Source organism: Dermacentor silvarum, chromosome 6, assembly GCF_013339745.2.
Source record: "Dermacentor silvarum isolate Dsil-2018 chromosome 6, BIME_Dsil_1.4, whole genome shotgun sequence".
Lineage (NCBI taxonomy): Eukaryota > Metazoa > Arthropoda > Arachnida > Ixodida > Ixodidae > Dermacentor > Dermacentor silvarum.
The window spans coordinates 130,027,684-130,050,025 of NC_051159.1; the positions used below are offsets into that span (position 1 = coordinate 130,027,684).

Below are 22,342 nucleotides of genomic sequence, written 5' to 3' on the forward strand. Positions count from 1 at the left end.
TGTTCTTCTGTGGTGCGGCCAAACACAAGGATGTCGTCCATAAGGTTAACAACACCAGCCAACCCTTCCAGCAGGCGAGACATCTGACGCTGGAAGTATTCCGGGGCCGATGTTATGCCGAATGGGAGGCGGCAGTAGCAATACCTGCCAAACGGAGTGATGAAAGTCGTGTACTTCTGGGAGTCGCGCGCCAGGCGTACTTGGTGGAAGCCTGAAGTTGCGTCCAACTTCGAGAAAACGCGTGCGTCCCCGAGAAGTCCGAGGGTTTGGTCGACGGTCGGGAGTACGTGGCGTTCACGCAGAACGACTTGGTTGAGTTTGGTCAAATCAACGCACAGGCGGTAACCCCCGCTGGCTTCGGGACGACGACAAGTCCCGCGCACCAGTCCGTCGGTTCGTCGACGCACCGGATCACGCCCTCCTGCTCCATCTTGTCGAGCTCCTTTTTGACTACGTCTCGTAGCGGTATCGGGATACGCCGGGCTGTGCTGAGGGCATACGGTACCGCGTCAGGCTTGATACGTATCGTGTACTCTTCCGGAAACGTGCCCAGGCCGGTGAAAAGGGCTGGAGGGACTTCACGAGGTGGTGCGTCCGGCAGAGCTGGTGCGACGGCGCCGACAAACTTGACGACCCCAAGGGCAACGATAGCGGGATAGCCAAGAAGTGGCTGCTCTTGTCCCGCAACGACGTAGAGGCGCTCGTTGACTTGCCTGCCTCTCCAAGACAGCGCCGCGTCGAAGGTGCCGAGAAGCTTCAGGGCTTGTTTCCCGGGTCCGAAAAGTTCTTCGCCTCGCGGCTTATCGAGGACGGCTGGGCAGCCGGGAAACGTGCGCGGAACCACCGAGACGTCGGCTCCAGAGTCCACTTTGAAGACGAGAGGGTTCCCGTTGACACGCACCTCAACGTACCGCCCGTTGCGGGCCACCGCCGCGACGGAGTGGAGCTCGACGGATCCGAGGCGCTTCCCTGAGCGACATACCGCCGCGAAGTGGCCTCGCTTCTTGCAGTGGTTACAGACCGCTTTGGCCGCTGGACAGTCAGACCGTCGGTGAAACTCGTGACCGCAAAATCCGCATTGCCTACTTAGGCCTAGGCCGCATTTCAAAGCCTCGCCAGCTCTGTTGCTCGAGTGCGAACCGTCGGGTCGGTCACGTGACGCAAAGTCAGCAAAGTTGCCAGAGTCCCGTCTATTGCGTCGTCCGCGTGCACGCTGCGCGGGTTTACGCGAAGTCGCCGCGTCCACGTGAGCTGCCGTAAGCGGTTGCCCAGCGGTGAGGGACAGGCGTTGTCTTTCGCGTTCGGCGTCTTCGTGCTGACGAGCTTGCACGAGTGCGTCGTCCAGGGAAAGGCTCGGAGTGCGGCACAGCTTGTCTGAAAGGCGAGAATCCGCCAAACCCACGACGAAACGGTCGCGAACAAGACGCTCTTCAACGGCAGGTGACGGGTAGTTACACTTGCGTACCATGTTCCGAAGGGCCGTGAAGAAACTGTCGACGGTTTCGCCTGGCTCTTGCGTCCGCTTGTGGAACCGAGAGCTCTCGTACACCTCGTTTACGGGGTGCACGAAGTAGCTTGTGAGCCGCCGGGTGACTTCCGCGTAGGACTTGTACGCTTCTTCATCGGACATGAGAGAACTGAGGACAATGCGTGCACGGGGGCCCATACAGTAGAGGAGAGTCCTAACCCTCGTCTCGTCCGGGGCTGCGTGCATGCCGGTGGCGAAGGCATAGTCCTCAAATTGCCGTAACCAGGGCAGCCACTCGCCGACATCGTCGAAGGGGAACGGAGCGGGACTCCGGAGACTGGCGGCAGCGAGAGCAGGAACTGGAGCGTCTTTGTTAGCCATGGCAAGTCGCGGGAACCACGCATCCCACTTCTGACACCATGTGGTGGGAGGGTTCGAGCCGAGGCGGCCGAGGAGGCAGGCTGAAGCCCGAGGGCCGCGGAGTAAAGACACACGCTCCGAGTCCCCAGCAGAAGTGCCCCTGTTTATTCACAGCACAGCCTTTATATGCTACATCCTATAGAGGGCGCCTCATAATCGGCTTAGCACTCGCGCCCTCTACACAAACCTGCATCAATCCATTGTGGCCGGAATATAAAGTATAGCAATAAACTGGTTATAAAATGAAAACAATCCGGTTCTACTTTTCACATGTTCATTCCTAGAAGTGAAAACTTCCTCATGTGTGCCGAGCTTGTGAGCCTGTGGCTGCATTAACCCGCCGTGGTTAATTAACCTCGTGCTGCGAAGCACGAGGTTGCGGTTTCATATCACGGCCACGGCGGCCGCATTTTGATGGGGGCGAAATGCGAAAACACCCGTGTACTTGGATTTAGGGGTACGTTAAAGAATGCCAGGTGGTCCAAATTATTCCGGAGTCCCCCACTACGGCATGCCTCGCAATCAGATTGTAGTTTTGGCACGTAAAACCCCATAATTTTTTTTTTTTTTTTTGTGGCTGCATTTTTTAATAACAGAATGTTCCTTTTCCCTGCTCTGATTTTAGAACAATGCTGTGACAGACGTGATTCAGAAGGTGGCAGAATCATACAAGTGCAAGCCTGTTGAAGGTAAGCAACGACGACAGCGAAAGGGATTTACTCCACATGTTGGCATGCCCATACAGGTTTTGTACATTGCCTTGAAAACCTTCAATAAACCCTGTACAGTCAAACCTCGTTTATACGTAGTCGGCCGGGAACGACGTTTAGGTACGTACTAAGCGATGTACGAATTAACTGCCAATGCCAGTTAAGTGGCTACTTACCGGCCGGAAAAGAACTACGTCACGATGCTCTCAAACACATGCACAGTAGACAGCAAAAAATAGGTAATCTCCACTTGCCGCTGCGGCGGCCTTGCCGCGACGACGGCATCTTCGAACTCGATAAGGCCGCGAGCCAGGTTTTTTCGTGAAGCCCCGCTTACTAACTAATCAACAAGCAAGGTGCAATGCGTGCACAGGTAAACATGAACACGTCTTACTCGATGACCGTGGAAATTTGCTCTGAAAACACTCGAGTGAGGAGGCACGAAAGCAGCAGCAAGCGTGCCGCACGTCTCTTGCTTCAACGCGAACTAGACGTCGAAAGCACAGCACAAGCGAAGCTACCGGTACTAGTTGCACTTTGTCTGCAGATCGCTTTGAAGATGAGGCCCTCGCTGGCGCGCATTTTTCCACGTCGCAGATCGCTTTCCAGGTACGGCTTGAGTGTACTAGTATTCTTGTACACCCTAGTACGGCGGCTGCCGCCAATGTTTGGCCGAAGTAAACTCCTCCCTTTCTCGCCTCCCCCGCCGTGCCTTGTGCACGACAGATGCGCGGTGTGGTCAATTACTCAGTACTCAAATGTACGCCTATGTGATAGACTGAGAAAAGTGTATGCTGCTATCCGCCTTTCTCCCTCGCGTGCACGAGATTGAGTCGGCTGACCCTCGCAAACTTGCACACACAGCGTACGGCGCGCGGCGACGATGTTTCCGTGTGTGTACTTTATATGGAACCTCAAAGCGACGTCCACGGTGACTGGAAAAATGCGTTTTGCAATAAAACATGCTTTTACGCGGTTACTACTTGAATCCGACGGCGACAGCCGAATTCGCACCCCCTACCGGCAGCTTCTCCACGTTACCGGGAGCTAATCTCGAAGGCCATGCTTTTGTGCGCGGCCATCGGCTACGGCTGTATGAGCAGGAAATATGTCATGGTGGCCATGTTTTAAGTTCACTATCGCTGGTGACTGTCGTCTGGACATCGCGACTCGAGAATCGGTCTGCGCACACGAGATTTTGTCGATTTTGTGCCTGTGCGAGTAGAACAAGAAAGAAATATAGTACACACCAACCATTTGGTGGGCAATGAGCGACTACGGCTTAAGCGGTCAGCCAAACCTGGGGTTCAATGGGGGCTGGGTGGGGGAATCTTTGCCACTACGTTTAAACCACAATTACACATTAAGCAGGTACGTATTAACGAGGTTTGACTGTATATGGAGGAGGGGAGAAAACAAATCAAGGGCTTTAATTAAAATTATTGAAAAAATCTACTTGAAATTCAGTCATACAACTTCTACAGTATACAACAATACTACCCTACCTAGGTTGTGCCAGACTTACAGTGCATATGTCAATTTTCATGTGTGCACATCTTGTCTCCTTGTTGTTTATTTCATTGGCAGCACATTTACTTACCATTATCTACAATGACAAAGCTTAATATTATCTAGTTCAGTACATCACTGTAAGCACATAAGAATATGCTGGTAGCTTTTGCACAGACTGTGGAGCTAATAGCCAAAGCAGACACTGAATGGCTAAATTAGGAAGTGGAGATGGCACTGGTTTATCTATGACTTAGTGTAAAAAAGAAAAAAAAAATCTCAGGGTAAACAGTGCAACTACAGTCTATTTCACACTCCTTAGGTTCCACTGTCAGGGCCCTCAAAATATTTGAATTTTGACTTGGATATTTTGTACAAACCCTGTCGTGGCATCTTTTTTTTTTTTTATGTGATTGCATGTGGTAGTTGTCTGACAGTGTAACCTGTGGTGCAGGGATGCTGTCGCACCAGTTGAAGCAGTACAGGATAGACGGGGAGAAGTCGATCATCCAGAACCCGACGGAAGCCCAGAGGTGAGGGAATACCATTTGCATATTCTTGATATAAGCGCGAAGAAGACACGGACGAGCGCTATGTCCGTGTCTCCGTCCGTGTCTTCTTTGCGCTTATATCAAGAATATGTTACCGTACCAACTCGCCCAACTATCCATTCTTATGCAATGCCATTTACGGCTACCCAATCTTTCACCGACATTCGCACTTGTTCTGACCCTGCTTGTTGCTTAGTGCTTTACAATGGAGCATTGGCGCATACGTGCACACACCCGTATATGCTAGACCATTTTCCTAAATCGCAAGTACACTTTGCTGCACTGCATCTTTTGCCCAACTAACGGTGGCACCGGTCATTGTCCTGTTGAAAAAGAAAGTGCTTGCTGCACATGCTGGGGCCTTTCTCCTGCACATGGTTTCATCGTAAGGCCCATATCTACATTTTCTATGTCATACTGTTAGCAAATTGTGTCAGTATATGCTGTTGGCAAAAATGACTACACTGCCATGATGCGATGGTGGCCTAGTGAAAAACGTGTGTGATAGTTGTGTTTGCAATAGGTTGCTAAGGTAATTTTTGGCAGCTGCAGTTATCACTTATGCCAACTGTGGTCAATTACTCAGTACTCACATGTACGCCTGTGTGATAGACTGAGAAAAGTGTATGCTGCTATCCGACATTCTAGAGCAACTGAAATAAGTTATGGTCGAGCCTTGGCATATTTTCAACAGCGGTAGCACGTAAGACAGCCCTCGATTATCTTGAACAAAGAAGAATTGTCATGCCTGACTGAACAGTTATCTCTCGTGAATGCCAACACATGTCCATAATTGATGGGTTAGCATTGCCTTCCTTAAGCATGCACAGATAAGTTTTGTGTCTTCCTTCTCTGGCCATCGTGCGACCAAGCTTTGAGTTGATAGTCCCCATTTCTGTTCTCTTTCTCATCTCTACTTCTGTCCGTGTTTGTATGCCTGCCCTTCAGTGACTGACAAAATCATTTGAAGTCTTGGCTAAGTAAGTGAAGAAGTGCACTTCATCAAAAACAGTGATGTTAGGGGCCATTTATTGCAAGCACTTCTTCATTTGCTTCACCATGCATTATAAGTGTGATCACATGACCAAGAACACATGATTGACCTGAGCTTGAGACGTAATGTGTCAGCTAATTGATTATTGAAATTTCGTACTGTTATCGAAATGTCCAAAGTGACCCTGTGGCAAGGTTGTGGTGTTGCAGTTGCTTTAGTGGCACTAACATTTCTTTTTGTTCGCAGGAAAGAACATGAGAAGTGTGAGTTTGAACTGCATGAAGTGTATGCGATCGACGTCTTGGTGAGCACAGGAGAGGGCAAGGTATGTTACCCACTTTTTCCTTTTCTTGCTTGCACCTTCATTGTACCTCACCTTGCATTTGAAGGACCTCATGTGTTTTTCTGCAGGGTCGCGAGATGGACACCCGGACGACTGTGTACAAGCGCACTGACGAAACTTACTTGTTGCGAAGCAAGGCATCTCGAGGTGGGTTTGCATTTATCATTTTACAGAAACTTTAGCACACTTGGTGCTTAATAGATGCTAAAGAGAAACGCTAAATTTGCTTTAGACTGATAAAGTAACATTTCAAAACTCTTTTCATGAATTAATTCAGGGGTTCATATTAAGAAAGAAATTTAAGGCCAAACTTCTGTTTTTCGAATTTTGAACCCAAATTTCCGTACCAGTGTGTCAGCGTGACGATATGGGGGACATATTTTCTCATGTTTGGACCTTTGTGGCACAGTAGAAATTCTGAAAAGTTGTTAAAGCTCAGTCATAGGTTCCACTAGAACTCAATGCAGTCTCAAAAAACGAAAACGAAAGAACGAGCTAGGTGCAAGAAGCCGGTGCAGGAACTTAAAAATGGCTTTGATCTCCATTTTTCATTTTTGCATGTCATCAAGCCTTCTGGCGTGGTAGGAGGGGCTTTTTTGGTGCAATTGCCGACCAACTTCTATATTTCAAGCAGTACCATTTGTCTAAAGAATTTGTGATTGTGGTGAATATTAAGCTTATACAGTCGCCAACCGATTATCTGGCACCAATAATCTGGACACGAATAATTCAGACATGCTTGATTATTCAGACAGCTCCGCAGCACTGGCACTAGCAATGTATGAAGAAGACCGAAATTTCGGACACTTACAGTGCACTGTGCGATAATTCGGACTCCGACTGCGCAACCTTGTGCTAATTTATCTAGTTTAGTCTAGCACTGGCCACCCAAAGTGGCACCTATGACGTATTTTCGGTTTCCGCCAGCAAAAGCATGGCCTTTGAGATCCATATTTGCTATCTAAAGATGGTGTCTATGACGCGTTGTGGCCCTAAAATTGGTTTTGGCACGTAGATGTTTCGTGTAAAGTCCTAGGGCGATAACGTCGTCGCTGCCCGCCGTATGCTGTATGTGCGAGGTAAGCCTACGTCCGCGTCTAAATCTCGCACGCGCAAGAAAGAAAAGCAGGGAGGAAGCGCGCCTTCTGTTGCGCTCGAGGCACCAGCGAGGGGGAGGGAAGGATAGCGGGTGGCGTACTCTGGCGCTCTGGCATCAAAGGCGTACTGCGCAGCAGCGCGCGGTGGCGCGGGCTGTATCTTGAAAGCAATCTGCGTTGGGGGCAGAGTCTAGACAGTGTAGGTGCATCGGCGGCTCGTAGCTTTGTGCGTGCTGTATGTTCTCGGTACTCAGTTTGTGTTGAAGCGATAGACAACAGCACAAAGGTCACTTCGCTCGCTGCTGCAGCGGTGCTTCCTCACGCCAGCATTTGACAGCGCGTGTCCGCGCTCATCGAGTGTGATGTGTTCATGTTTGCCTGTGGGCGCTGACACCATGCTTGTTATATAGTTAATAAGCGAATGTTTACAAGTTTATACAGATGATAAAACTACTATCCTTACTTTGTATGGCTCTTGGCTAATTTGCTATTACAATCGATGCTTCGGCTTTCGGGCGAAACTACGCCTTTTTTCACACTTAAGAAATAAAATAATATTGTATGCAGTTCACTACTCTCATTTCTCAATGTTTCCTGCTTCTTGGCTCTTGCGTTTCCTGGCTCTTACGTGTTTTTTTTTTTTTTTTTTTTTTTTTTTTTTTTTTTTACGGTGCCGTGGGTAACGTATCAGAGGGGTTCTACTGTATGAAGTTCAGATAGTATTGGACCTATCAGCAGAAGAAAGCCCTCTTTCTGCCGCATGTTTGATGCTTGTGGGATTATGGTGCCCTGTCAGAGCATGGTGTCTGAGATTGTTCGCGCACCTTTGGATTCTTATGTGTCTCCCTGTGCACCCCTCCTCTTGCAAGTTTATCTGTGACTGTTATCGTAACAAGAAATAAACATTGCAACACTTCTAGATGGGTAATCTGGCAGTCAGGATCTATTCAGTGGTGCTTTTTTGTGTGTCCTTTTAATGAGTCAGCATAGCTTTTTTGTCTGGATGTTTAAAGAAAACACTTTTTCTACATTACTGCATCAATTTCTTTTCTTTTCAGCCTTCCTTAGCATTGTAGACAAGCAGTATGCTTCTATGCCATTCACACTAAGGTAAGCCTCAGCCTGTGCCTTACATTGAGTGGTAACTGCGTTATCATTTAGGGTGGTAAACACAATGTACACTGGAGTCAACGCTTAACACTTTGGTGACCGCGGGAAAATAGGTAGTTTTCGGGTGCTTTAGGAAATAATTTTTTTCCTGGCACAGAAAATGCTTGATCCTAAAGTGTGTAGTATCAAATTGTAGAGGTAGGAATGATCTTTCTAACGGTATTAATTTCAGCAACATATTTATTAAAAATACTTTGAAAAAAATTATTTAAAAAATTGTAAAAAAACAATAAAGCTAGACAATAACATCAATGCTGCTTCGCACAAAATAAAAAAATATTCGAAATACAGTAGCCGACCGATTTTCCGGACTTCGCGGGGACTGAAAAATAGTCCGAAAAATCGAGCAGTCCGAAAAACTCCCCCCCCCCCCCCCCCCCAAGAAAAAAAAAAGAAAAAAATTGAGGCAAAATGTCGCAGTTTCGCCCAAAATGCGGAGCATCGATTGCAATAGCAAATTAATAGACAGCGATACGAAGTAAGGATGTTAGTTTTAGCGGCCGTATAAAGTTGTAAATATGCGCTTACTAACTAAAACAGCACGGTGTCACGCGCGCATAGGTTACATGAACACATCTCGCTCGATGACCGCGGGTAAATTGACCTTCGCGCTGTCTATTCTCTCGCTTCAACGCGAACGACGAAAAAAAAAAAAAAACCACACAGCGCATACGAAGCTACTGGCACTCGGCGCACGCCCTTTGTACCCATCGCAGATCACTTTCAAGATACGGTGCCTGCGCGGCAGCTCCGTCGGCAGCAGCCGCAAGAGCTGAACGCAACTCCCCACCGTCTCCGTCGCCTTCTCCCCGTGTCCCGCGAGCGAACGAAGTCCGCGCTACAGTGTACTGCGCGCGCCTGCGCCTCCGGGCGCCTTCCTCTCTCGCGTGCGCGAGATTGCGGTTGCCGGCTGACCCTCGCAAGCTTTCACCCGCACACGGCGTACGGCGCAACCAAAAAAAGAAAGAAAAAGAAAAACGGATTCCGCTTAAGTGACTATGATGATGGTGCTGAGCTGACCGAAAAAAAAAAAAAAGAAGCAAGTGCCGCTTTTTGGAATGTTTTGTCAACCAAGGAAGAGCTGGCGTGGCCTTGGAGACTGGAGGATAGCATGCGTGTACCAATCTTGAAGGCTATACAGGGGGGCACTGGAAGCCAAGCCCGGCCAAGCCAGCAGAAAATCCAACATGGCGGATCCCAAGATCGGGTAGCGTGGCTCGGAGCGAACGATTTAGTCCGGAAAATCGAACATTGCCACCTAGATTCGTCCGAAAAATCGGTCGCAAAAATGCATTAGCTCTATGGGAATCCTGATGGTGCATCTATAAAGTCCGGAATATCCAACAAGTCCGAATTTTTGGAGTCCGAAAAATCCGTCGGCTACTGTATACATTTTGAACACAAGGGCCAATGGCACTAATCCTACAAATATAAGCTCTGTATGTACAAAATTGCTTTAGTTACATAAGAAAACATTAGCCCTAGTGAACCCCCGTGTGGCACTCCGGAGCACTATGCCAAGGTCCACTCCTGCCCGTCTTCGTGCCCAAGACTCGCCCTCTCTGTGTAGCCGCCGGCCGTTAATTTCCATCACCGAACGACGTTGACACCCTGCAGATAAGAACTGTGACCTTTAGAACACGCCGGATATACAGTAGAATCTTGATGATACGATTACTGTTGATCCGAAATTCGCAATGATACGAATTTCCAAAATGTTTCGGATGGACTACGTTATATAGAATACACTATAATTCAGGATTACGCACAGTTTCTCAAGTCTGCAGATGATACGAACACGCCAATGACGAGCACACGCAAGCGGGGCGACGCGGCTGGTCTCTGAGGGGGAGGGTAGCCATCATGACTAATGCATGGTGGCTACTCTCCCCCTGGGTCACATGCCTGATAATGCTACCTCACCCATTTCCTGGCAACTCATTGGCGTACACTATTTATTTTTATTTATTTTTCTGTTCTATTGCGATGCCACGCATTCGCATAGGACGATCCAATCTGAAAGGAAAAGCCGAATCATCGTCATCACAGGCTGCTGCGCGCTGCTACCCTAGTGCAGTAATGCCAGTGCTGCTGCATTTGTCTATTCAGTGTTCATTGCTGCTGCTGCCCTGTGCGTTTCGCGTAACTACTAGAGCGCTGCAACGTGGACTACCTAATTGTGACAGATGCAAGTTAGTGTGTGCAGGAAGACTGAAGCGTTTGCTGTTCGACATGTCGCGGAAATGGGAGGCCCTTCCTTTTAAGGAGACAATTGAAATTCCCAAGAAGGTTGACGAGAACCTGAAGAAGAAACGTGTTGATTTGGCAGAGGAGTTAGGCATAGCACTGTCGACGCTCTGCAGCATTGTTGGGCTGCGAGACATTGTGTTGAAGAAAACCTAGCACTTCGGCGTCCTGGGGATACAAGCTTCCTGGGGATAGCTGCATCGTTTTAAAGAAAGGCACTGACTTGTCTACAGAGTTGTTTGCGGCGAAGGGAAGAAAGTGGGTCAGAGAGCTGTCGGCGACTGGCTGAACACGCTGCCGGCGCAGATTTCGGACTATAATGCTGGCGAGGTGGGCCTCTTTTTCAACTTGCAACCAGAGAGGAGCCTGTGTGTGAAAGGCCAGGCTTGCCAGGGCGGCCAAAAAGTAAAGAGAGAGTTACCGTGCTTTTTTTTTTTTTTGTGAACGCCGACAGCTCAGAGAAAATGCAGTTTACCGTCACTGGCAAGTCTAAACAGCCAAGGTGCTTCCGATTGGCAGGCCGTTTACCTTGTTTGTACAAGGGGAACAAAAAGGCGTGGATGACCGCGGATTTTTTCCTCACGATCCTCACGATCCTGGATCAGAAAATAGCAATGAAGAAATGAAAGATATTGCTTTTTGTAGACCAGTGTTCGGTCCATCCAAAGGAAATGACTTTCAACGTCGCCATAAGGTTCCTGCCCAAGAACACTACGAGCCATCTGCAGCTACTGGACGCGGGAATTATTCGGAATGTGAAGCATCACTTCAAAGTACTTTTAGTAAGGCGTCTCCTAGCTAAAATTGATCACAAAGATAAGAACTTGCAGATCAGTCTGCTCGACGCGTTGTATTTCTTGGCCATTTCTTGGGACAATGTGACCTCGAACACGATCACAAACTGTTTTCGCAAATGTGGATTTAGAATGGGACTGGATGTGGCTCCAATGGGAGATAACGAAGAACCGATGAGGACTTTGTGATTAAAGGCTGGGAGAGTCTGGAAACTCAAGCTTCCGCTGAAGACTTTGTCACCACGGACGACAACGTTGCGAGCTGCGGGTTAAGATCCATTAAAGACTTGGTCAACGAAACTGCCGTCGACGTCAGAAAGCCTTCATGCTCTCGATGTTCTGTGCCGTACTGTAAGAGCAGGCAGCTGTGAGCGACGAAACCGCTGCATGATTTTATGCTTTTCAGGCGGGTCTTGTCAGCGACATTGAGGGCAAGCAAACATTACGGACTTTTTCGGCCGGAAGTAGTTGTGCCCAATAAAGTTAGTCTTCATTTTCATGTTGAAGTTGGCTTGTTTTTGGCTCATACAAATTCGGGGTGATACGAATATTATGCATGCTCCCGAGGAATTCATATTATCGAGATTCTACTGTACTTAGATCAATGCGTGGCTGCGATGAAACTGTCCGAGAAGAAAGCGAAAATCACCGGCCATGCCTGTTGATGTTGCGGGGCGGTTTGACGCACTTTCCTTGTCCGTACTAAAGTCTGATGAATCGAAGCAGTCTTGCAAGTCCTTGCTGCTACGATAATCCAGAAATTTGAGCCTAGATGCATCGGAATCCGCCGAAAATTGCCGTTTCCGTGGAGCTGCAGCGTGCAGCCTCGGTGCCATCTTCGAAACTACGAGCCTTCGTCTCCCTCACTACGAAGCCGCTTTGAAAATCCCTGCGTGGTGCAAAAGAGAAACACAAAAGCGAAACTGATAAAATGCTTTCTCTTTAACCCATTAGATGGTGTTAGCTGTCCAGACGCGCTGCGCCAAAATATGAATTTTTAACCATCGATAACATGCTGTGGATGGGAATAGGTGTGGTCACCAAAGTGTTAAGGGGGAACATTTAACTGGTATTGCATGTGTTATATAACTGCTTCATTTCTTCAATCCTGTGATGAAAAATTTTATCGTATGGTGCCTTAGTTGACATCTATGCGGCAAAAAAAGAAATTTCAAAATTACAGGTATTCATTGAATATCTCTGCTGTAATCGATGGGAGACTATTCATCAGGTGTTTCCTTTAAGGGGCAAGCGTTAGCTCGGGAGCGCCTATCTAAATACGTGTAATGAAGAAATAGTTCCTCTCAGCTACCGTTGCACTGATTTTGATGAGGGTGAAATGCAAGCATGTCTGTGTACCATGCATTAAGTGCACGTTAAAGAACCCCATTTGGTCGAAATTAATCTGGAGTCCCCCACTGCGGCGGGCCTCATTATGATATGGTTTTGGCACGTAACACCCCAAAATTTAATATTTTCAAAGTGTTAAATCGAGTTGCTGTAGGAAGCATACTTTTTATTTAAGCATCAATTTTTTTTAAAGAGAGTGTTGAAAATTACATAATCAAAAAAGCACGAGGTACCTGTTTTCAGGTCACACTCAGTAATAAATATCTTAATTCTGTAAAGTGCACCTATTAAGACATCTAAAGCAGACAAAATTCATGTATCATACACTGCTCTGAGATATACTGCTAAATTGTTAGTAGGAATTTTGCAAGACCCTCCTAAATATTGTAAAAATTTTACGGAAGCTGTAAATTCATATACCAAATTTGTTCGCTTAGGTTCTCTAACAAATTGAGTTTACTGAACTGCGATATCTGGTTTTTGTGCCGAGTTTCAGATTTGGGAACCGCATGCTTTTTTTTTATTACCAATTCGTGGCAAGTTTCGTAAAATATTCCGGGCCCCAAATTAAAATTCTCCATCTTAGGTTCACTAGAATTTAACTTTATCTCTCAAATGCAACATATTTTATTCAAATTGGTCCAGTGGTTGTTTATAAAGGCATTTCTACGGACTACACATTCTAGTATTTGAATACTGAAATTGGAGTTGGCCCCGAGCTAAAGCTTCCTCTTAAGACTGGACCATACTGTGCATAAATAGGATTTGCAGTGGCATGTGGAGGTGCTTGTATAGTTGCAAAGCACTTGTAGCCTTGCTGTGCCATTGGGATGTGAAAATCTAATCCTCGAGAACTGACTTCGGGTGCATATTGGCACTCACTCATGTTAGCGACTCATTCACATCCATTAATTAAATGAACTTCTGTCTAGTATATAAGGCTATGTTCTGCACAAGAAACTTGTTTTGCATTGACAGCAGTACTTGTCAGGAAGTGTCATCAGTTACCATTTATTAGTTCTTCGGAGTTAGACTTAATACGAAAGTTTGTACAGTAGAACTCCTGCTATCACATGGTGTGGTGTGTTCATGTGTTGTACCCTAGTTGAGAAAATACATTGCTAACTGGCTGTCTCTCTGTAAAACAGGGCGTTTGACGAAGAGATTAAGGCAAAAATGGGAGTCGTTGAGTGTGTCAACCACAAGCTACTTGACCCGTTCCAGGTCCTGTATGAAAAGGAAGGTGAGTGCAATGTTTCTCCTTAAATTTTTGGCCACCGTTGCTGGCCATGCTGGCCTCATCCCGATAAGGCAGAACTCAAGATTGACCCATTTACAGAAATTTATGTGCATGTACAAGAGCCTTGCATATTCCAGGCTTACTCAATTTTGTACAATGCTGTAAATAACTGGATCACCATTGCATGTCGTCTCAGATTTTGTAAACTGGTGCTGAGCACAAGATTTTTGTTAAATGGGCGTTACTTCATTACTGCTTGGCTGCACTTCACCAATTGGGACATGTTCTCTAAAATGATTAATCACCAAATTAATTAGTACAGAAATATGCAGTAACAGTGCTAGTGACAATTTTTTAATTAGCTAACATCACTCAGCAATTTCTCTTGCAAGTGTCTGCGTCTTTAAGAATGTTAGGTGATGTTATAAAGTGCGATATCTACCACAATAGATATTTATTAAGCCTTTTCCCTTTGATGTAGATCACCCAATATGACCTTACCACTCAATTGATTCAGATTTAAGCATGCGCAGAGATTCGTTTCCTTGGAGGTGCTCGGGCTAGTAGTTTGCTGCTGTGTCCTGATGAAGGGGTATTGCCTAGTATTAGGGCTGTGTCCTTGTTCAGGCCGCTCATTTATAGAGAGTAGACAGCAGCGCACTGATTTTTCAGATTTACAAAGACCACGAAAGTTTCAGAAAACTTGAGCATTTAAAAAAAAAACGCTAATTTAGAATGAAAAAAAAAAACAAATAATTTTATTGCATTTTGCTTGGTCTTGTGCAAAGGTGCAGCTGCATTTGCTTGTATTTCTCATTGATGTTTTGTGTTCTCGTGTGCATTCCCAGTACGCGCTGAAGTTTGTAGTTTGAGCTACCTACTGTTTATCACCAACAGACCAGTGCAAGCCTGTGACATTGTGTGAGGTTTTTTTTTTTTCATTATGCCTTTTCTGTAGTAAACTGGCACATAGTTCTTGATAAGTGGACTAGGCTGAGTGCATCTTCGCTTGACATAGTGATCCAGCTGCAGCTCTTGTGCTTGCTGCTGTAAATATTCTGGGACCCTATTTTGTTGCGACCAGTTTCTTCCTCCATTCTTATCATGCGTCTCACTGAATAACCACCCGCCGTGGTACAGTAAAACCTTAATAATATGTACTTGCTTAAAATGTAGTTACAGTTAAAAAATAGTTGGCACAACTCCCCAGCTGAATCCCCATTGAACTCCATGTATTGACTGATCTCTTGCGGAGCAGCGGCTCGTAGAATGCATACCGGTTAGCGCGTACCATGTTCACTGTAACTCGAAGTTTTGCGAACGCCGTGTTGTGCTGCAAATGCATTTTCTTCATTTCTGAAAAACAAAACTCACACGGAAACAGCACTATACTCGGTGCCCTATCAGTCTCGGGAAGTTAAGATTGATGTCATTATGGTGATTGTGATTGGGCTTTCCCCTTGAGATTAGGTCAACAAGTGCGGCGTAGCCTAAACCAGCAATAACACAGAGTGGCGTAGCCAAAAGCCATATCGCAGCAACAATCACCCCCAGTGGTTGGATCTACGTGACAGCTTTTGTTGCTTTGTTCAATTTAGTCGAGCGTCGCAATCACACATGTGGTGTTGCCCTGCACGTTACAGTGTCGTAGTGTTATGGTGTCATGAAGCCCAGCACATTCGTCCTGTTCTTGGTGTTGGTGTCGTTTGCTATGGTGCAATGTCGACTGTATATTTTGTTGGTTTGTGGGCGTACAAACGGAACCATGCTAAAAACGAATAGACAGAAGCATTGCGTGCTCAGCGTGAAGAAGTTAGACATACGTTGTAGCATTGAAAGGGAACCTTGAAGACTGCTGTTGCGAGTGCATGGGGATTGTTTTTAACCATAGTTTGCAGCACATGGAATGCGTGCGAAAAGCGGGGATCGGTGCTGCAGCCAGCATGAAGAGATGCCGCTTGAGGTGATATGCCGTTCCCGAGGCTAAAGAGGCCTTGGTGTCATGGCTGTAAAAGGCCAGGGAGCAATATACCCCTACTCACCGAAAAGGCTGAAGAGTTAGCAAGCAACCTGAACTGCCAAGATTTTTCTAGCAGTAATGTTTGGTTCATCATCATCATCAGCCTATATTTTATGTCCACTGCAGGACGAAGGCCTCTCCCTGCGATCTCCAATTAAACCTATCTTGTGCTAGCGTATTCCAACTTGTGCCTGCAAATTTCCTGACTTCATCAACCCATCTGGTTTTCTGCCGACCTCGACTGCGCTTCCCTTCTCTTGGTATCCATTCTGTAACCCTAATGGACCACCGGTTATCCATCCTACGCATTACACGGCCTGCCCAGCTCCATTTCTTGCGCTTAACGTCAACTAGAATATCGGCTATCCCCGTTTGTTCTCTGATCGACAGCGCTCTCTTCCTCTCTCATAACGTTATTCCTAAGATTTTTCGTTCCATCGCTCTTTGTGCAGTCCTTAACTTGTTCTCGAGCTTCTTTGTTAACCTCCAAGGTTCTGCCCCATATGTTAGCACCGGTAGAATGCAATGATTGTACACTTTTCTTTTCAGCGACAGTGGTAAGCTCCCAGTCAGGATTTGGCTATGCCTGCCGTATGCACTCCAACCCAATTTTATTCTTCTGTAAATTTCTTTCTCGTGATCAGGGTCCGCTGTGAGTAATTGACCTAGATAAACGTACTCCTTTACAGACTCTAGAGGCTGACTGGCGATCCTGAATTCTTGTTCCCTTGCCAGGCTATTGATCATTATCTTTGTCTTCTGCATATTCATCTTCGTTTGGTTAGCAAGACCTAAAGCCTGCCACAAATTAAGTGCGAGCGTGGGGTGCAAAGAAGCAGTGCAGGCAGACCATGAAGGTGCCGTAGAATGGCAGAATGGGTAGCTGCAGGAAGCTTCAGCCGACTACACCATTAAAGACATTTTTAACTTGGACGAGTAGGCTTTTTTTACGAACTTCTGCCCAACAGAACGTTGAAATTCAAGGGCGAAAAATGCTGGTGGCAAGCATGCCGAAAACAGGCTATTAGTTGTTTTGGCAGTCAGCATGACTGGAAGCCAGAAGCTGCCACTGCTTGCCATTGGCAGCGGGTATGCCAACCCGAGGTGCTTCAAAGGCATCCGACTGCCCTCGGTTGTCGTATACAGGAGCAACTGAACAGCTTTGATGACTGCCAAGCTGTTTGAAAAGTATGTGCTAATGTTGGACTGGCGTTCCGCAACCAAAAAAAAATGTTCTGCTTGCGCTCGACAATGCATCAGTACAAGTGGTGCTAGACAACTTGGCCATGGCGCTGGCACAACCTCTCGACTATGGCATCATTGCTTGGTCAAAGATCTCTCTCTCCTGGAAGAATCTACTGCATAGAATGTTGCTGGCAATGGAGAGCGACAACAGCACTGCATTGACATGTTAGGTGCAGTACACCTCCTAGCGTGCTTGTGACAGCAAGCAGATCCCACTACAATTCAGAGCTGCTTTGCTCTAGTAAAATTCGCCGAGTGTGCAAGCAATGCATGAGCCGAAGAGAATTCTGATGACTGTGACAGCCTGTTCACGGAGGTGTTGGAGTGACAGTATGATGCTGTGCAATTCGAGTTCCTAGACTTCGACAGTGTTGTAGCAACATCTCCCGACTTCTTATATATACAGTGAGATTGTTACCGCTGTTGCGCCTTGCCAATTTAACGAAGAGGTTCAGAATGATGGTGACAGCGGCAACGACGTCAAAGCAGACGATTCAGGTCTGTCTGTAATGGAAGCCGCAGAGGCCATGACTGTATGAGGGCATTCGCCAAGAAAAGGGGCCTTGGGGAGAAGTTGGCTTGAGGTCTCGAAATTCGAGGCTGCTGCTGTCACCACAAGGCCACTGCAGTGGCAACTGAAAATGACCAACATTTTGTCAATTGCTTTACTACTCTTGACCTTTTCTTCTCATTGGGATGGTAAGGCAGCATCGAATTTGTGGTTGTCAGTTAAGACTTACCTGCCAACTCTTCCGAATTTTCCGTAAGGTGTACGAATTTGACCCATCTTACGATTTTATGAATGTCGGCTCAATTTTTATGGAAAAGTGGTTATATTCGCGAAATATTTTTTAAAATTCCTAATAAAGTCACACTGTTGCTGGTGGGCGGGGGCGCCACTTACATAGGGGTGCATAGAGATGGGGGTGTGCGCCGTAACCTTTGTCGGCAGAGTAAAGACATTTTTCACTCTGTGTTTTTGCCTTCGTCATTGGGCGCACTGCGACCCCCGCACTCCGGTGTTTCATAGCCGTAGCGGCCGCGAAGTGTGATGGCGTGCTCGAAGCCTCGTCAGTACTAGACTCTATCAGTACGTCCAAGTGTGTTTGAAGTCACACTCCTCAGGGCAGAATTCCCGTGCCCCCCCCCCCCCCCCCGTTCGCGAGTTTACGAATTTGAAAGTTTTGAGGTTGGCAGGTATGGTTCAGGCATACTACTGGTGTTAGTATGCATGTTTCCTGCTTCCCCACTAACTACGTAATAATGAGGTTTTACTGTATATCAGTGGTCATAGCGTTTGAACGGCTGAGCTCAAGGTCACAGGTTGGATCCTGGCCACGGTGGCTACATTCCGATAGGGGCAGAATGCAAAAACGCTCGTGTACTGTGCATCCGGTGCACTATAAAAAAAGCCAGCTCGACAATAATCCGGACCCCATGATTGTACCCCATGATTGGATGTCGGTCTTGGCACGTAAAAGCCAAGAATTTAATTGTAATGCTGGATAGCCAGCCACTGACAACAGTAATGAAACTACATTCCTGCAGATGCACCATTTCTTGATGACTGTAACAATGGCTGCTTGACTGCTCTGTTTCGTGTGTACACTGGGCCGCTTTTGCATCGCACGTATGTGGTGTTCTGCACTTGCCGCACCCTGAATTTCATCTTAATTAACCGTCACATGGCCAACCGCTCCCAAATTAGCATGTGATGCTGGTAAATAGGGCACACGTTTGCAGGACCGGGTTGGTTTTCTGAATAATGAAGTTTTATTGCATTTTGGTGGGAGTGAAGTAGGCTCATTGAGCCACTGTCTGAGCTTTGGCCTCCACTGTTGGCATGCAGGTGAATTTGTGGCCCAGTTCAAATACACAGTGCTGCTGATGCCGTCTGGCTCCCATCGCATCACGGGTGGCCAGCTGGACCTTGACCTGTTCGATTCTGAGTACAAGGTGGAAGATGAGGCGCTCAGTGTAAGTGCTGTACTTCGTTATAGCCCTGTTGTTGTGTAGCCCTGTTGTTATAGGACGCAAGCACAAATAGTGCAGAATGCCAGCTGTCTCACCAAACCCTTGTTTCGTGAATTTATTACACCAACCACAAATTTGATTCTGTTACACTTGTGTGAAGACTGTCGAACCCACTTATAACAATACCGGTTTTAACAATATATTGGATATAACAATGAGCAGCCGTGGCACTGTGGACTTTTGTGTGCATTATATGGTAAAATAAACTGCTTACTACGATATTCCCATGTACTATTGTTTGTTATAACAATTAAATCTGGCTCCTAGGTGTCTACGCCGGAAAAAAACAAATAAAGAGCACATGAAATTCTGGGAAAGAAAAGCAGTTGCAGTTTCGCCTGAAAGGTGAACATTTGATTGCGATAGAAAATTGTTAGGCAGCTGTACGAAGTAAGGTTAGTAGTGTTATCGGCTGTATAAATTGCAGTAGACATTCGCTTGCTAAATTAAAAGCATGGCAAACATGAACAGATCTTAATGGATGACCGTGGACACTCGATGTCAGAAGGCTGGCGTGATGAAACGTGGTGGCAACAGGGAGGGAAAGCTTCGTGCTGCCTCTAGCTTCAACGGGTCCCCGAAACTTGAGATTGCGTGTCCAACATTAGGTGCACTAGAACACACTGCACACGAAGCCACAAGCCATCTCGGCTCACGTAACTGCTGCAGATAACCTGCAAGATAAAGAGTGTGCACGCCCGGCTAGAATTGGAGACATGCGCTCGCCTACCTCCTAAAACCAGAGACGCGCTTTGTAGTTTTCCTGTTGCGTATTGTTTTCAAGCCTGTGATGGGAAACCAAAACGAAATCGGAACTGGTGGGCGACGCCGGAATACGATGCCGCCAGGGCAAAACGTGATGCTGACTTCGCACCACCTGCAGCAGGGAGGTGACTCGCGAGAAGATTTGCTGGTACCAGAAGAGGAAACTAAGTGCATGCCAGCATTCTCACGTGACACAGGCGGGCGAGTATTGCGGGGAAGCTACCGTGGTGGGCGCCTTTTCTTCCTGACCGCGCGTACCTCGAACCTTTTTTTGCTTGCATGGGATCTAGCGGCCAGGAAACATATCATACGATGACAGTTTGGCGATGTACTGAATGTTGGTGCCGAAATGGCATGTTTGCCGGGCACGTATTAAACGATAATATGAAGCGCAACTGTATTGTCATTTTTTGTGTCCTCTATTGTGAACACTGGCGCTGGGAAACCGTACAAAATGGGATTGTATTAAGAAGGTTCTACTACACTTATTTAAATGTTTGTTGTTGAATACTTTTGTCATTGGCATTTTCTCTGTCTATTTCAGGCTTTGCTCAATCGCTCAGTGATAGCCAGGTCAGCTAAGAAAAAGAAGAAGAAAGCAGAGAAGGCACTGTTAACGGGTGGTGATGGTGCCGGGGAGGCAGAAAACATGGATGCCGCGGAGGACTGATGGGATCTGTTCCCAGGAAACAGACGCACGCTTGGTTGTTAACCTGGCCTAGGTTGGTGATGTCTGAGCTTGTTCTGAGCGTGTTAAGCAAGAATGGCAGTATGGTGTAAAGTGCTGGCGCAGAAAGAACAAAATGATACAAGACTATATTGTCACGTAGTAGTGACGATGAAGCAAACAGTCGTAAAACTGGGAATGACGAAACTGATTCTTTATTGGGCGAACCTGTGCCCACAAAAGCAAGTTACACTTGAAGCACAACGATAGCGGCGAACACAGTCGGCGATCGTCGGAATCTGATCAGCGGCGAAACGCGTCGGCTTTTATACCTGAGTCATCGAAGGTTCCAGATTAATCCCTGATGCCCGAGTGTCTTCCAGAAAGTTCTAGATAATTCGCATCGGTCACACAATCAGATAACATAAGCGTCTGTGAAAACAGGCAACGGAAAGAAGCATCGATAACGTTCTAGAAACCTCCGACACAGGCGCGTCCTGCGCCGAGCGATAACGTTTAACATTTGTTAGCCGGTGGAAAGCGGCCACCGGTGAAAGATAAAGATGTATACGTGTCAATACCCTCCCCTTAAAAAGCATCGTCCCGATGCTACAAGCACGAAAGCGAAAACAAAACAATGCGTTATAAACAACAAAAAAAAAACAATAACAAAGTAACAAAGTACCTAATGTCGTCAGCGGGCGTAGAAAGGTTTAAGACGCACCACATGGATGACTTCAGGTCGTGCCCGGCGCCGCTGTGATTGCGAAATGTCGTCTGGCACGACCTCATAGTCCAGTGCGCCAATACGTCGGATTATCTTATATGGCCCGAAATAGCGACGCAACAGTTTCTCGCTAAGTCCTCGTCGGCGTATCGGAGTCCAGACCCAAACACGGTCGCCGGGCTGGTACTCGACGTTGCGTCGTCGAAGATTGTAGTGTCGGCTGTCGGTCCTCTGCTGGTTCTTGATGCGCAAGCGAGCGAGCTGTCGACCTTCTTCGGCACGCTGCAAATAGGTGGCAACGTCGAGATTTTCTTCGTCGGTGACGTCCGGTAGCATGGCGTCAAGCGTCGTTGCCGGGTTCCTTCCGTAGACCAGGTTGAACGGCGCCATGTGCGTCGTTTCTTGCATGGCCGTGTTGTATGCGAAGGTCACGTACGGAAGGATGGCATCCCACGTCTTGTGTTCGACGTCGACGTACATTGCCAGCATGTCGGCGATGGTCTTATTTAGGCGCTCGGTGAGGCCATTCGTCTGCGGGTGGTAGGCGGTGGTGCGGCGATGGCTTGTCTGGCTGTATCGCAGGATGGCTTGAGTTAGTTCAGCCGTGAATGCCGTACCTCTGTCGGTGATGAGGACTTCTGGGGCACCGTGACGCAGGAGGATGTTCTCAACGAAAAATCGGGCTACCTCGGCGGCACTGCCTTTGGGCAAGGCTTTTGTTTCGGCGTAGCGGGTGAGGTAGTCCGTAGCTACGACGATCCATTTATTCCCGGACGTCGACGTCGGAAAAGGCCCCAGTAAGTCCATCCCGATCTGCTGGAACGGTCGGCGAGGTGGCTCGATCGGCTGTAGAAGTCCGGCTGGCCTTGTCGGCGGTGTTTTGCGTCGCTGACAGTCTCGGCATGTCCTTACGTAATGGGCGACGTCGGCAGAGAGGCGAGGCCAGTAGTATTTTTCTTGTATCCTCGCGAGCGTGCGGGAAAAGCCGAGG

At 47.3% G+C, this 22,342-nt stretch overlaps 1 protein-coding gene across 1 annotated transcript in view; it reads left to right on the top strand.

Moving 5' to 3' along the window:
• LOC119456886 (proliferation-associated protein 2G4) overlaps window positions 1–20,705 on the top strand; it is a 24,490-nt gene extending 3,785 nt beyond the window's left edge. Inside the window, exons 2-10 of the mRNA XM_037718701.2 lie at window positions 464–961; window positions 2,514–2,577; window positions 4,562–4,640; window positions 5,899–5,977; window positions 6,064–6,142; window positions 8,151–8,202; window positions 13,802–13,896; window positions 19,008–19,135; window positions 20,502–20,705. Of these exons, the coding sequence (XP_037574629.1) occupies window positions 464–961; window positions 2,514–2,577; window positions 4,562–4,640; window positions 5,899–5,977; window positions 6,064–6,142; window positions 8,151–8,202; window positions 13,802–13,896; window positions 19,008–19,135; window positions 20,502–20,627 (1,200 nt within the window). The 3' untranslated portion in view covers window positions 20,628–20,705. The remainder of the gene's footprint in view (window positions 1–463; window positions 962–2,513; window positions 2,578–4,561; window positions 4,641–5,898; window positions 5,978–6,063; window positions 6,143–8,150; window positions 8,203–13,801; window positions 13,897–19,007; window positions 19,136–20,501) is intronic.
• The last annotated feature ends 1,637 nt before the right edge of the window (window positions 20,706–22,342 follow it).